A 16,844-nucleotide genomic window follows, 5' to 3' on the forward strand; every position below is an offset into this window, starting at 1 on the left:
ACTGCTTATTGGCTATTCGCAGCTAGCCACCATCTCTGGTGGCCATTCTCCGGTCCACAACCTGGGGACCCGTCCGGTGGCATGTAGCTTTGCCTCTGGAGGAAAGACCCCCAGACTGGAGGTGCGTAGCAGGATTTTGTCAATTAGTTTGCAATTGATACTCTGTGCTACGAAATTGTGTTTTGTCCTTTGTGAACATTAGCATTTTTCTACTTTTTTCGAAATTAAGTCCTGTTTTTACATTCACTTACTCATCACAGTGCAAAAAAATGAGCAAACGAAAAACAGAAGGTGAATTCAATAAACAGTGGAAAAAATGAGTTCTTATTTATAGCGAATTCTTCAGGAAAACCGATTTGCATTTGTTAAAACACTTTCTCACATAATAAAAGAAATGCCCTTAATCACCTTACAGGCCATTAAAGATCAAATACGCATCCTCAAAAACTTCGTATCCATCATAAATTTCAATGTAATATCAATGCTATTACAATTTTAATATGTACTTCGCATCTATGGAAATATGAACGTATATATACGTCCTGGACGGTAGCGTAGTAGACACTATAAAACACATCAGGCTGAAATTGAAGGAAAATTGAAGCTAGTGCTTGAGTCTGAATTACGGAGAGCGAATATTGTTTTCATATTAAATCAGTACATCATGTCTATATTGATGTATTTTTATTGGGAGTTTTTAAGGGTACAAGAGTCGTATGGCGCATGTGAACTCGTACGTGAAAAAATTGGCTATGGAAGGTAAAAGTTTGGCCACCCCTGCTTTAAATGAAGGTTGTTCTTATGTATATCTGGAAATAGAAAAATTAAATTTCCGAAAGCTGCTACTGTTGGGAAAAAATACATTGCATTGAGCTGCTCGTATAGACAGAAATGAAGTATACAACGAATACCTTTCTGTCTATAGATCTAGCTATACCTATGTGATTGTCACTCTTCAGTTATTCAACTTTGGCATACCCAGTAATACAATGGCATCCAGAACGTCTTCAAATATCAGCAATACGTTGCAAGTTAATTCATAGCTGTTATTCTCTTGTAATGTATATATATATATATTTATTTATTTATTTCTGTTTTCATATTATGCACCCAATGACGTATTCTAAAAATACAACACTAATTGTGCGTTCAAATAATAAACAGTTTTTCTTCTATTTTGGTATCTCTCGGAATTCTAACACACACTGGTTACCATAAATTAAGGAAAAAACAAAAAAATCGCGATAACTCTGAATGTCAGGTACATTATGTAAAAAGTGACAACGAGGGGGGGTTATCATATACAAATGAATGGTACTGTCAATGGTATATGCAAATGACCACAGCATAAACGCAGGAGTTTTTAATTGGTTTTCCATTTCGTGTTTGAAGTGAGATAAAGTCATTTTGTGATAGCCACATTCTTGGATATAGCTTTTTGTTGTTGTTGTTGTTATGTTCCATCAGGTCGTTTTCGATTCCTGGTGATTCTATGAACATACGCTCTCCATTCAGATCTATCCCTGGCCATATCTTTCAAAATTTCCAGTTGCTTCTTTAAGTCCATCCAACAATCTAATTCTTAGTCTTCCTCTTCTCCTGCTACAAGACATCATTTAACTGATGAATTCCGGTAACGAGCCATTGTAAAGATAGTGGAGTAGGCGGAGGTAGCAAGATAATTGCCATGTGAATCGTTCCATCGTTAACATACTGTGGAACTAATTTCCAAGTCACAAACGGCATCCCGGTGATACATTGAAAGAATGTCAAGGTCTACAACCGCAGTGGATGACCGATATCTCCGATTATTTACTTACTAAAACAGGATTGCTAATCAGAATCAGCTATGATATGACCGTTGTATCTGCTTCCACTGTACACAGAAGGCTTCGTGAAGGTGTTCTATGTGCTAGGCAATCAGTGTTCTGCGTTCCTCTCTTCCTACGCTACAGGACAAAACCTTTGCAATGGTCTAGGCTCTTCGTGTTTGAAGTGAGATAAAGTCATTTCGTGATAGCCACATTCTTGGATATAGCTTTTTGTCGTTGTTGTTGTTATTATGTTTAATCCGAGCTGAAGATCCCACATTGGTCGGTATTGTTTAAAACCGAGTCTCGATTTGCTCTACAAAGCGTTACCAGGAATGCTCTGATCAGGAGAGAAAAGCAGGGAAACGTTATCAACCCTTTAATATCCTTGAAAGGGACATTTATGGTGGAAGTAGGGTGATAGCCTGGGAAGGCATTCCCTTTGGCTGGACACACCGTCCTGTATGAGCTTCCTAGATGACCGATGAATGCTGCAACTTATAGAGGAGTCCTATACTCCTATGTCCATTCGTATGGGGGTGCGAAAAGGGAAATATTTATCCTCTAATAAATTCACGAGCTTCGCTCGAAGAGGCCAAGCTAATGCTTGTCCTCATCGAGCGAAGCTCGTGAACCAGTATTTTCCAGAAGCGATTTATGGTACCTGTGGCTGGCCAGTCACATGAATCCTATGGAACATGCCTGGGTTGCTGTAGGTAGATGTGCTGCTCTGAACTTCCCTTCCCCCTCTCCCAAACCTTGAGGGTTTTAGAAGAGCTTTGCATGAGCAATGGTTATTATTACCAACTAAGCTCCTTAACACAATCATTAACAGTATGAAACATCATTGTTAGTGCCATTTTGCTCTGAGAGGTGACCACATTTCTTATTGAGGCACTCGCCAATATAATTTTGACCTCTTGTTTTCGACTATTGTTTTCTTATACTCATATTTTACTGAATTAAACTTTTTATTTGCTATTTTTGTGGCGTTTTTACACATCTATTTATTATTATTATTATTATTATTATTATTATTATTATTATGGGCAACTCCAAGGAGTCCTTAGACTCATCGACAGAGGCCATAAACATCATGTCAAGAACTCTCCAACATTTGTGCAGTATCTATCATACTTTGCTTTGAAATCATTCACAGTCATGGCACCCACAACAGACTCTGGCAACCTATTCCGCTCATTCACTCCTCTCCAAGCAAAAAACTTAGTTCTAACACCCTCGCTAACTACACTTTTACTCAATTTCCATGGATGGCCCTGGTTCTCCCACCATCATGAAAAATTTCTTTTGAATTAATATTGCAGAAACTCTTTGGTACTTTGTATGTCTTAATCATATCACCCCTTTTCTGCCTATCAATCAGTTTCTGTAACCCACAAATCTTCAACCTGTTCTCATAAGGTTAATTCCATAGACTTGCTGCCATCTTGGTCACTCGCTTCTGGATTCTCTACACCTCTTCCTCATTACTAAGAAACCCTGGCGCTCAAATCTGCACGCAGAAGTCAAGATGGGGTCTTATCAAGGCTCCATAAAGAGGAACAATAACCTGTTTGTCTCTGCTCGTAAAAGTACTCTTCGGTAACCAAGTGATCTGATAAGCTGCTTTAGCCACCTACATACCCCCTAAACATTAACTCCCTATCCACTAAAATTCCCAGTCACTGGCTTCGTCAATTTCGGAGTACAGTTCAACCAATGTGGTAGACAGCTGGTAATCTTTTCACCCAAAAATGCATAACCTTACACTATGCCACATTAAACTGACATGCATTCACCTTTACCCAGTCTGCCAATCTATCCAAATCATCCTGCAAAATTTTGACATCATCTGTATTAACTATTGCTCTATCTAACTTTGCATCCTTGGCAAATAACTGAGCAGATCCTCACAGATCCTTTCCTATATCGTTAATGAACAAATTAAACACTAGTGGTTCAAAAACAGAACCCTGTGGCACTCCACTAGCCACAGACCTTCTTTTGGACTCTATTCCTGAATGAACTACTCTCTAATATCTCTCCATCAACCACCCACCTATCTATCTCATCCATCCTATATCCATCCCAATGTGCTGCAGTTTACTGATTAGAATTCCATGTGGTATTCTGTCAAAGGCCTTTGCAAAATCCAGCAGCATCACTGTAAACCCATTTATCCAGTTCAGCTGTCACTATATTATAAAATGTGAGCAAGTTACTGAGGCATGACCACCCTTCACAAAATTATGCTTCTCCATACAGTATCCTATTTTCATCCACCCATTCCTGTATTTTACTCTTGACCATTACTTTGCCAACAACTTCTGATTTGCTGATATGTCGGTAATTTATCACATCAATCTTGGAGCCTACTTTATGCAATGGAACTATTTCCCCCTCTTTCCACCCAGCTGAGACTTAGATTAAACAATACGGTCATGGTCATTATGCTGCTTTTCACCAAACTGCATAAAAATTCATCATACAGTTTTTTTAATTATGGTGATTTTTCTCTTTGTTGCTAGTTTATGGAAACCAATATACCAGGTGATTATAAAATAACATCAAGTGTTCAGAGCCCTCTAGCGAGTAATGTATTGCACAAAACACACCAATATTCGGTAGATGTACACAGTGGAACGTGGGGATTCAATTTAACGGGAAAAAGTACCAAAAGTCGCCAACAGGGGAAATTTTGGCGCTGCCAAATTAATTTTAGTAGGTGTGACTAATGAATGACTAAATGGCAAATGAGAGACAGCACACATCAATTTCATGACGTTTATTGTTAATTACAAATGCGGTTCAATATGACCACCATTCTGATGTTCCAGGAACTGCATATGGTGCACGACATTTTCCACAGTGGCTCGCAACATATCGGAATTGATTTGTCTCACATGTAACGTTATTCGATCTTTCAAAGTTGGAATATCGGGTACATGTCCTTGATACACGATGATTTTAAGAAATCCCCACAGCCAAAAGTCACAAGGATTGAGATCAGGCGATCTCGGTGGCCATGGCGTGGGAAATGCACGACTAATGATTCTTCTGTCAGAGAAATGTTGTCGCAAAACACGCTGTACCTGAAGTCTGATGTCGGGTGGTGCACCATCCTGCATGAAGATGGTCGAATCGAGACATCCTCTTTGCTGCCGTTGTGGAACCACAAAGTTCTGTAGCATATTGGCATGGCTGTTAGCATTGACAGAACAGGTCTCTGGTCCATTTTGGCAATTTTCCTCGTAAAAGTATGGACCGATGATAAAAGATGCCGTAAATCCGCACCACACTATGACTTTGGGCGAGTGGATAGGCATCTGCAGACACACGTGCGGATTAGTTGCAGCCCAAATGCGACAGTTGCCTGTGTTAATATCGCCGTTCAAATAAAAGTGCGCTTCGTCACTCCATAAAATCTGCCACGGCCATATATCATCCACTTCCATGCGCGCTAATAATCTCAAAGATAAGTCTATTCGTGTGGTCGCATCACCAGGGCGCAATTCTTGAACATGACTAATTTTATAGGGGTAAAACTTCAACATCTGATGTAGGATTTTCCACACTGCTGTGTATGCGATATCCGTTTGCCGGGATATTGCTCGTGCACTGCTGGTACCCTGCACATTCATCATCTCCTGTTCTACAATAGCAGTTGCAACTTGTTCAACTTGTTGGTGATTGATGGTTTGCATCCCCTGCCTACCTGCACTGCTAGAGTTCCAGTAGTTTCAAATCGCCGAATCAGTTTTCGTAAGTTTGTTACGCTAATCGGTCATTTTCGTAAATTTTTCATATGCCGAAAATCACGAAGACAAGCATAGGCCAGCTGATTTTTTTTTTTTTTTTTTTTTTTGAAGCACTGGCATTATTGTTCCCCTGATAATGGAGTTTGACTAACAAAGCACGCTCACGTAAGGTAAGAGGCATCGAATCTCACAGGCTTTCCTTTTATTTCATGATCGCTCACAAGAAACGCGATAATGCAAATTAATGCATGTTACTCGGTAAACAGCGCCAAAATTTCCCTGTTGGCGACTTTTGGCACATTTTATTTTCGTTAAATCGAATCCCCATGTTCCACTGTGTACGTCTACCGAATATTGGTGTGGTGTGTTTCATCCAATATATTACTCGCCAGAGGGCTCTGAACACTTGATGTTATTTTATAATCACCCAGTATATAATTTTTTTTTTTCTTTTTGGTACCCAGATGTGTCAAATATCTATAATAGCAAATTATATCATTTGCATTGATTGGAAATCTGTTTTTCAAAAAAAAATAATAAAAATAAATAAATAAATAAATAATATATATATATATATATATATGGTTTTACTCCATTTCCCAAGTAAGCAAACAGACTAAAAGTCAAGTTTGCGCCTGCAATTGATGCAAGTCTAACTGATCCCACAGGTAGTGCAGGACCAGGGCAACTCGTGGCAAAGGTGGAACAAGCTCCGATCACTAATCTTAATATTTACCTTTAATGCCAAAACACATCTCCAAGAAGGGGATGTATGATGTTTTGTATTAAAGGCAAGGGGCCACTACCCAGACCGGTTTCGACCTTTATTGAGGTCTCGTCAGTGGGAGCTAGGCTAGAATTAGAAATACCAAGATTTAGTAATATCGAGCTTGTAAGTATTTCGCCAAAACAAGTTACCATAAGGTGTTTTAACCTTATTAAATAAAAATCTCTGGAGGAGATATAAATGTAGAAAGTATTTTTACCTTGGGTATAAATATGTTAAAGATACCAAGTAATTTTAAACCTGGTTTTACTCCATTTCCCAAGTAAGCAAACAGACAAGGGGCCACTCTGGGTAGTGGCCCCTTGCCTTTAATACAAAATATCATACATCCCCTTCTTGGAGATGTGTTTTGGCATTAAAGGTAAATATTAAGATTAGTGATCGGAGCTTGTTCCACCTTTGCCACGAGTTGCCCTGGTCCTGCACTACCTGTGGGATCAGTTAGACTTGCATCAATTGCAGGCGCAAACTTGACTTTTAGTCTGTTTGCTTACTTGGGAAATGGAGTAAAACCAGGTTTAAAATTACTTGGTATCTTTAACATATTTATACCCAAGGTAAAAATACTTTCTACATATATATATATATATATATATATATATATATATATATTTCATATAAATTTTATAAAACATTTATATTTCAATTTATAGTTTATTTTAATCTATGTTTTTACACAATTTACATTTTTTTATGACTCTTCATTAGAAAATACTAAAACATTAGTAAAATACTAAAACAAGCAAGAACATACCATTATAATGACATCTTCTCCGAAGAATTTACACTAAGTGAACTAAATTCATCAATGGAGAAAACTGCACCTAATAAATCTCCTGGTAATGATCTTATCTTTGGTCATATGGTCAAACACCTTGGCAAAATTGCCAAAGAACAACTTCTGGACATTCTCAATACCTCTTGACAAACAGGCAAACTTCCAAAAGAATGAAAAAAATCAGTTATTATTGTACCCATCCTGAAACCTGACAGAAATACTGCAGAATGTCAAAGTTATAGACCTATCACATTAACTAGCATACTTTGTAAAATTACTGAAAGAATCATACACTCCAGGCTTATGCACTGGCTGACAAAAAATAAGAAAATTAACTACTACCAAACTGCCTATAGAACTCGTCATTCGACAACAGATCAATTATTCCACTTCTGCCAAACAATAATAGACTCATTTCAGGAAAAACCAACAAAAAAGACAACTGCCAAATTCCTTGATATGACTGCTGCTTTCGATCGTGTTTGAATCAAAAAATTAATACAAACAATACACGATATTGGAATTGAGAGAAAACGCTTTAATCTGGACTGCTGATTTCATTAGAGGAAGAAAGATCAAAGTCAGAATCAATGCAGCAATATCAAAAGAGCAGAGAACCTGGGCTGGTGTTCCCCAGGGCTCAGTACTCAGTCCCTTACTATTCCTTCTATATGTCAATAACATTCATCCCTACCTTACAGAAGACACAAACGTAACTTGTTATGCAGATGATATAGCCATCTGGCACACTAGTGCTAAAATCAAAGAATCAGAGGCGATTCTAAACAAATCCATGAGAGGATTAGAAAAATGGTCAGATGAACTTAAACTCAAAATCAACGCAGACAAAACAAAACTAAGCACCTTTAGTACAGACAGGAAAAATAGACATTCCTACAATCCCAAAGTCATGATCAACAACAAGCTAATTGAAAAAGTCGCAAATCCAAAATACCTTGGTATTACGCTTGATCAGGAATTACGTTTTGCACAACACATCTCTAACACTTCCAACAGAGCTCTAAAAAATTAAATATACTGAAAAGGCTTTGTGGAACAAATTGGGACGCAAAGCCAAAAATCCTCAAAACTATTTACACTACACTAATAAGGCCAATAATGTAACATGCAGCACCTATCTGGTCACCTTCGGCCTCATCGGTAAAGAAAAAAATTAGACAAAATACAAGCAAAAGCATCCAAGATTATCATTGGTGCAGTCTCATCCACTAAACATCAGAGCCCAACAGGAATGTGGGCTTGACCTGCTGGAGGACAGACGAAAATTTGCCACCATAAAATTCATAAATAATATTGGAAGCTTTCAAAGTGATCATATCTCCCTAAAAAGTTATGAACAGACTTCACAGATCACCAACTTTACAATATGATGACACTATCAGGAAAGAAATAGGTCTTGATCAGCTAAATGCCCACATAAACAAAGAACCTCTATTTTCCAGTCCTTTACCTTCAAATACCTCCATAAATCTAAACCTTACCAAACTCTGTACAAAAAAAAAAAAAAAAAAAACCAAAAGAAATGCTCAAAGAAAAAGGCCTAAATACTATCAACCTTCTTTCATCCTCCAGACAGGTTATTTGTTATACCGATGGATCGTCAGACACCAATATAATTAATGGAGGCGCTGGTGTTCTCCTTCTACTCCCGAAAGGTGAAAAACATTCAATAAAAGTTGGATCTGGGAGAATCGCTTCCAATTTTACCAGCGAACTCTACGCAATAAATAAAGCACTAGAAGCCTACTTAAAACTGTCATCATCTCAACAAACTGAAGGAATTATAATTTACAGTGACTCAAGATCAGCTATGGAGGCAATCAAAAATGGCAATACCAAGCTCACACAAGACATCCATAAACTCTTAAATCAACTAAAGTGTTTAGGAAAAAGTTGCATTTTACATTGGATTCCTGCTAATGTAGGCATTGAATACAATGAAGCAGAGCAAATAAATTAGCAAAAGAGGCCAGAGAACTTAAACCAAGAAACTCACATGATAACTCGTGCTGATGCTAACGAAATAGCAAAAGCTAAACTAATTCCGCTGAAATCAGTGATACAACATCAAATTCCCGAAATCAGTGCTGACAGAAGGACCTCCACCACGATAGCAAGACTGCGAACAGGACATTATAGAGGAATGAAGATCAATACACGTGATACGAGAACATATAGAAACTGCAACAACTGCTCCAATACAGAACTGACACCCACTCACATCTTTACCTGTCCAGCGATTACAGCAGCCTTGCAAGAAATAGATCCTAATCCTGAACAACAGCTCTATACAAACAAAATCATCGACCTAGCCAAAGCAGTACGAGGAGCACACGGAAACATCTAAGACTCTTCAAAGGACAAGACAACAACAACACAATTTACATTAACGCCACAATTTATATTAACAGTTTTTTTTTTTTTTGTTAACATGCAGCAGGGAATGCTGAATGCATTATTTGAATTTTTCACAATGCTCTTTTTTAAATCGATAATAATAATAATAATAATAATAATAATAATAATAATATTATTATTATTATTATTATTATTATTATTATTACATTGTATTTATTAATTTTAATTTTAGCATTAATTACGTTTGACGCAATAAATACTTCGTTTTTTGTTCATTTTAAATAAGGTTTGTAAAAGACCAAGAACTTATTTAAGTAATTAATTATTTGTGAGTGTGTGTGTTATGCATAAGACAATGTAAGAAATGATATGTTGATGAAAATAAGTTGGGTTCTAATATTAGCACCCAACTTATTTTCATCAACATATCATAGATGTTGAGGAGGAGTAATCCCACTGCTTCGAAGCTAGAGTTAGATTTTCTGAAGATAGCAAGATTAAAGATTAACTTAATTTCTTGTTGTTAGCGTTTGTTGCTGTCGTGACTATGTTTTATGTGCCATGTACGACAACTTTTTCAGTACTAAGTGTAGTGATACAGTTACAGAAAAGTTCATATTTTAATATTCTATAACTGTTCACATGTTTTACATTATATGGCAAGTTGTTTAGTAGTGTGGGCATGAGATGCACATTAATGGCCACCCAATATAAATTGCTATAATGTCTGGTTGTGTAGAGCGTTTTTAATTAATGCGTTTACTCCAAAACATATATCATTGTAATTATTCAGTACTGTTTTTCTTTTTCTTTTGCATTATACTGTATTTCCACGTCTGTAGGCATTAATTCCTTGCTATCATCAAGCACTCTGTTTCCATTCTTACCTTACTTATCTTTATGAAAAACATGTACATTTCTATTCCAGTCAGGATATTGTTCATCTAATGATGTTTCACTTATTCTAATAGTTTTTGGGTGAATGAACACAATCAATGCAATAAATCATCTTCCTTATTTCTGATGGATAAACATAGCAGTTAATTTTTGGGTCTACAACCAGTCCTACCCATGCTATTTTCAGCTGCGAATTCTCCACACCTGTTAATGGCTCTTCATTTTTATCACCCGTTACACCATATTTTCTTCCAGACTCAATTCCTATCATAATGATGTTTGATAAATTTAAAACTCATATTGACTAGTTATATTGTTATTTAACTAAAGATGCAACATATTTTGCTCTGATTTATTGAAAATGTGGAGGTGATTGATCTTTATCTCCTTTTTTAGATCCTCTAACCTTAAGTATAAACTATACATATTTCTAATTTTTTTTTTTTTTTTTTTTTTTTTTTTTTTTGTATAGCGAGGATGAATTAGCTGAATTTTGCACACAGTTACAGAAGGGTAATAAACTACAAGCAGCTACCTGTTTTGAAAATTTCGTACAGGACTTATTGGAAAATATGAAGAGATTAAAGGAAGAAAACAAGCAATTGGAATCTTCATGGTTAAGGTAATAATTAATATTTAAATTCTTTAATTTTAAAATTAAATTATCAGTTGTTTATTTAAATATTAACTCTGGCTGATAAATGTATATATAGTATCAGTACTATTCATAACCTCATGGAGTGAAGTCACAAGTCTCATTGCAAGAAGTCCCCAAGTATTTGGGGACCGCATTATCTATCATATGGCTCTTTAATCCTCAAACGACACTCTGCATGCAAAAAACTACTTACAAGTTTCTTATATAATTTCCGTGGGTGAATTCTTGTTTTCCATTACATATTTACTTGTGCATTATATTTTGTATATCTGTCTATCTGATACGCTCCTCTCACTAAGTAGAGGTTTCATTCATATCACCTTTCTTCCTGATTCCACATTCCACTTACAGTTTGGACCTTTCTTTACTTCCTATCTATTGGATATCCAGGTGATCAAAACTCTGTAGGGTAATTCAGATGTGACCTGATCATTGATTTATTACAATGGCACTATTACTTCCTTATATCTACTTGTCATTATCTTTCTCTATAGCAGTAATTCTCTGAGTGACTTTCATAAATTTTGCTGTATATACTCTAACTTCAATTCCATAACTACTATCTACCCAAGACCTTTCCTCCTCCACATCCTAGTAGAGGAGAACAAAGCAAGATGCAGTTCAACCATTATAATGCCATTTCAGACAAATTATGGAGACTACAACCTTGTTAAAATTAATTACTTTAATTTCCGACGTTTCTACCTCCATATCAAGGTCATCATATGCAGCACACACGCACGCACGCACGCACACACGCGCGCGCACACACGCGCGCACGCACGCGCGCACACACACACACACACACACACACACACACACAGAGAGAGAGCGAGAGACAAGCTATATTACATTTCAAACAGTATGCCAAAGAGACAACGATTTGATCAACAGTTATTCTACTGGCCCGACCTCTAGTAGGAAAAACTACATCAAAGCTATATTCTATTTATAACATCATCAGAGAACAAATTCGTGTAGATAGTTTTATTCCAGCAAAAGTGGTGTCGTAATTTAACACGAGAGTTTGTATATTAAAGTTAAGATCTTGGATTACTTACAGTCCTATTTATAATTAACTATTAGACGAAAAGGTGATGTGAGTAGAATATGTACCTTCCATATTCTTCGGATTTTTAGACCATCATTATTGTTAAGATTAGGGTGGTCGATAAGAATTTCACATGCCTGTTTAAATTTACGTTAATAACACGTTTTAGTTTTGATGCAACAACAAGTGCCTTTCAATTCAATTCTATGTAGAGTATTCAGGGCATGATCAGAAAGGTTGGATTTACCATAGATATTAAATTTAAAGTGCCATTTATGTTCCTTTTTTTCGGATAGGAATTGTATGTCCTGTTTCACCTGTATAGGGAAAATTACAGGTGCAATGAATATGGTACACTCCAGGGCGGGCCAGCAGAAGAAATGGATCCTTGGATGAGTTGAATAAGTTCTTTAATTTTTCAGGAGATTTAAAGGTGACATTAAAGTTGGATTTCTGTAGTATTCTGTTTATTTTATCTGATATCCCTTTAGTGCATGGAATGGTTACAGTTTTATTGTAATCTAGTTCATTTTGTTTTTAAGTGGGATCTTTCGAAAAATTTTGTTAATATTATTTTGGCTGTATCCATTTTTCAGGAAGGTATTGCTGATAACTTTTAATTCCTCTTTAAATGCTTGTTCACTGGAGAAAATCTTCAAAGCCCTGTTTTTAGTATGTTACTGACTAGTAGTTTTTTGTGTTGGGTGGTGGTAGTAGGAGTTCATGTGTATATATTAGCCAGTATGTGTAGGCTTACAGTCAGTAGTGAAGGAAAGACTGCCAGAAGGAAGACATGTGACAAGTGTATCCAGAAAAGGAAGTGTGTGCTGACTTTCGATCTCAGTTGTGAATTGTATGCGTTTGTTTGTTTGTTTAGGTGGCTGAGGAAAGTGTCTAATGTCTGGCGGCTATGGGACCAGATAGCGAAAACATCGTCAACGTATCTAAGCCAGACTCTCGGTTTTAAATATGCGCAGAACTTTCATATAAAAGTTAGCAATTATTATTATTACATAGCACCTCCAGGGAGTCCAAAGACTCATCGAGGGAGGGCACCTACTCCACAACTCTCCGTCTCCACCAACTACGTTCATCATCTACACCAAACCCATCTACCGCCGACCACTACCAGTATTTTCACAGACAATCACAAACATCCCTGCCCACGGCGGGATTCGAACCCGCAACCTTTTGGCTGGAGAGCGGATACGCTAACCACTCGGCCAACCAGGCCGGCAAGGAAAGGATAGCGATGAGCCCATGGCTGTGCCTTCTTTTTGTAGGAAGAAAGTGTTTTGCCACATAAAATAGCCGGAACATACTACATGTGCAAAGAGCGCTGTGATATCGGGCGGAAATTTGTCCTGTAAAAGAAGAATTATGTCATTGATTGGAACATTTGTGAAACGGAAAGAAACGTCAAAGCTGACTAATAAATCACTTTTTTTCCAGTGCGATGTCTTTTATTTTGTTTACAGAGTGTTGTGTTTTTAATATAGGAGCAGAAATGACCTACCAACAACTTGAGTGTTGATGCTAGTCTCCTGGCTAGATGATAATTAGGACTGTCTATACCTTCAACTATCGGCAGGAGCGTTCTACTTGTAAATCTTGGGTAAACCGTAAATTATCGGGGAACCAGCGTAGTGCAAAAGTGTACTTTTTTTAAACTGTATATCCTCGGACCAAGAAGTGACTGATTTAAGGAATTTTTCTGTTTTCTTTTTTATCCAATTAGTTGGGTTATAGTTAACAAGTTGATAGGTGCTGTCGTCCGAGACTAATTGATTCATTTACTTTTCAAGTAGGTTGTTCGGTTTAAAATAACAATGGCACTACGTTTATCAGCTCTAGTGATTACGATGTCCCGATTTGATTTTAAAGATTTCACAGCTGTCAATTCAGATTTGGTTAGGTTGCTAGTTATTGTTTTCGTATTATTGCTCGTATAACTCGGAAATTAAAGTAATTATTTCTAACACGGTTATAATCTCCATAATTTGTCTGAAATGAATGTTGATCACCGTGCAATACTAAAGGAAAGGAAAGGATTATAATGCCATACTCACCATATCCTCAAGTCCTCTTCCGTTTCCACATTATGATTGGAAAAGGTCTAAGTTCGATTATCGTCGTGACGGGAGGAATCTTTATATGGATTTTTTCAATTGAAGGTGAGTTAGCCGATTTCATACGGAGGAAGCAGTCCCCCCCCCCCTGAAACTTGGGTTTTTCATCTCGCATACAGACAAATCGGCCTTTCAGAACACATGCAATTTACAGACAGGAAATACTGGTGGTGAGCAGTGGATGACGTTGGTGTAGACCAGCGCTTCCCAAAATGTGGGCCGCGGCCCCCTTGGGGGACGTAGGTTTTGTTGGGGGGGGAATAATGAAAACAAATTTAAAATGTTTTAAGATTAAGTAGATTTTTTTTATCTTAAAAGAAACATATTTAATTTTTATTATTTCTTTTTTGTTATTTTTATATTTTAATGGAAATAAATCAACCATTGGTGTGTATAATAAATATTAGTAAATATATGCTTATTCATATAAGTTTCATTTCAAAGCAGAAATCTAAGAATTGCAGTTTCAAATATTTCACCTGATATTATTATTATTTGACACCTCCAGGGAGTCCAAAGACTCGTCGAGGGAGAGTGTGCCAACAGCATCAAACGATTGGACCCCCTTCCAACTACTAACAGTGCTCAAATTTACTTAACTGAGCCATTAGTAGCAGAGGCTCTACCAATTGACCAACCTTTGCCAGCTTAACCTATTGTGTAGCAGTATTGAGGTTTTTTTGAGGTTTTTAATTCTTTCTGTATTACTAATCATTTTACGTTTCATGTGTTTGTACTGCAAATGCCCCCTCCATGTGGGGCACCTGTTTGTGGTGGAGGGGGACCTCCAGTGATGGTACTGGCCCTTTTCATTCTTCCTCTTTTTCTTTGCTTTTCTTCCTGTATTCTTTGCTCTACTTCTCCTGAATCTTTTTCACAATCCTTTTTCCAGACCACCATCACTGGGATCCAACGCCCTGCTGCTGTGTTTGCCATGCGTTGCGACCCCGTGAACATCCGGAAAGGTGGGGATCCTGGTAGTCTTGCACTACTTTGGCCCCTGCTTCAGCAAGATGGGTGGTCCTGGATGGCCGAGCCAGGATCAGTCGGCTAGTGGGCTTGCCTGCAAGGGTCAACGGTGTTGCAGTAAGTCTCTCACCCCATGGTCTGGGGTCGGGATCCTAGATCTGCTGCAGTGCCAGTATAGCATCCTGGGTAGCCCTGGCGTTCCACTCCTGAGTGCAGTCTTTGTTTGCCAGGTATTGGGCATTCATGTGTGGCTCCGTGGTGGGTGGAGAGCTCTGCCGCCAAATTAAAAATTCCTTAAATATGAATTCTTTATCCTCAAATGTTTCAGGGACCCTAACAAAGTCCCAATTAAGTACTGATAATAGACACAGCATATGGAAACAGAAGTAAGAAACAAAAGATATCGGATACCAACATAAATGTACCAACCTTTTTAATCATTTATGCAACAGGTGAAAAAAGCAATTGGGAAAATGTCACCCTTCTTTATCCAAAAAAGGTTTAGAAGTACTGGCAGGACTTCCCAAAACTGTCAAGAAATTGTGTTCTGGTGATATCCTTGTGGAAACAATGTGCAAACAACATTCCGAGAAACTACTGAGAGCAGTGACAATGGGTGGAATACAAATTGCAGTAACACCTCACAGAACACTCACGTCCAGTCAGTGGCGCACTCAGGATTTAATCTTGGGGGGGGGGGGGGACAAGTTGAGTAGACGATTTGAGAATACACACTAAGCATTGCATACGACCAATGAGTGAGCATGTACAATGATCGCTAATTCATAAGTAGTATAGAAATAGAAGACACGATGCAACATAAATAAAAAAAATGAATTTTAATTTGGAAAAGATTTTTGGAAAATCTTCTAGTGTTTTTCCTTTTTCTTTTTTTTTGGGGGGGGGGGGGGCAGGGCCCCTTGTCCTCCTTCCTGGGTGTGCCACTGATTCCAGTAGAGGAGTGATATCAGAATGGGATCTCTTTGAGGTTCCTGATTAGGAGATATGTTCAGAGCTTAAAGATCAAGGAGTGACGGGTGCGAGGTGCATCCTGATACGCAGGGATAGTCGCCTGGTCTCAACCAAGAACATCATTCCTTACTTTTGATACACCTAGGCCTTCGACATCTGTAAAAGTAGGGTATCTCAGCTGTCCTGTTAGAATGTACATCCCTAACCTGCTGAGATGCTTTAAATGTCAAAGATATGGACATGCCCAAACTGCCTGTCGTGGTTCTACTACCTGTGCCCGATGTGGTAGTAAAGAACATGAAAATAAATCTTGCTGTGAAAAAAAAGCTAAATGTGTCAACTGTCAGGGAGATCATCCAGCATACTCTTGTGCATGTCAGAAATGGAAAGATGAAAAAGAGATACAAAAAATTAAAACGGAACAAAGCATAACATATCAGGATGCAAAAAGAAAGCTAGCCACCATTACACCTGTTCTATGATCCTCTTATGCTGAAAAAGTAACAACTAAAAAAGTGCTAACAGCAACTCAAACATGCATGTCTATTCTACCATTTGATAATTTCACGATATCTGAACTTTACAATCGCAAGTGCTTCTCTGTTGAGCGCATTAATCACAAGACCTATAGCCTTACTCCAGAGACAACTTCAAA

At 37.6% G+C, this 16,844-nt stretch overlaps 1 protein-coding gene across 1 annotated transcript in view; it reads left to right on the forward strand.

The window, feature by feature from the left end:
- LOC150093024 (ras and EF-hand domain-containing protein-like) overlaps positions 1 to 16,844 on the forward strand; it is a 261,389-nt gene that overhangs the window by 30,208 nt on the left and 214,337 nt on the right. Inside the window, exon 3 of the mRNA XM_090413512.1 lies at positions 10,883 to 11,032. Within this exon, the coding sequence (XP_090269638.1) occupies positions 10,883 to 11,032 (150 nt within the window). The remainder of the gene's footprint in view (positions 1 to 10,882; positions 11,033 to 16,844) is intronic.

Source organism: Typopeltis vanoorti, chromosome 24 (assembly GCF_054136105.1).
Source record: "Typopeltis vanoorti isolate ZY-2024b chromosome 24, IOZ_Tvanoo_1.0, whole genome shotgun sequence".
NCBI classification, from domain to species: Eukaryota; Metazoa; Arthropoda; class Arachnida; order Uropygi; family Thelyphonidae; genus Typopeltis; species Typopeltis vanoorti.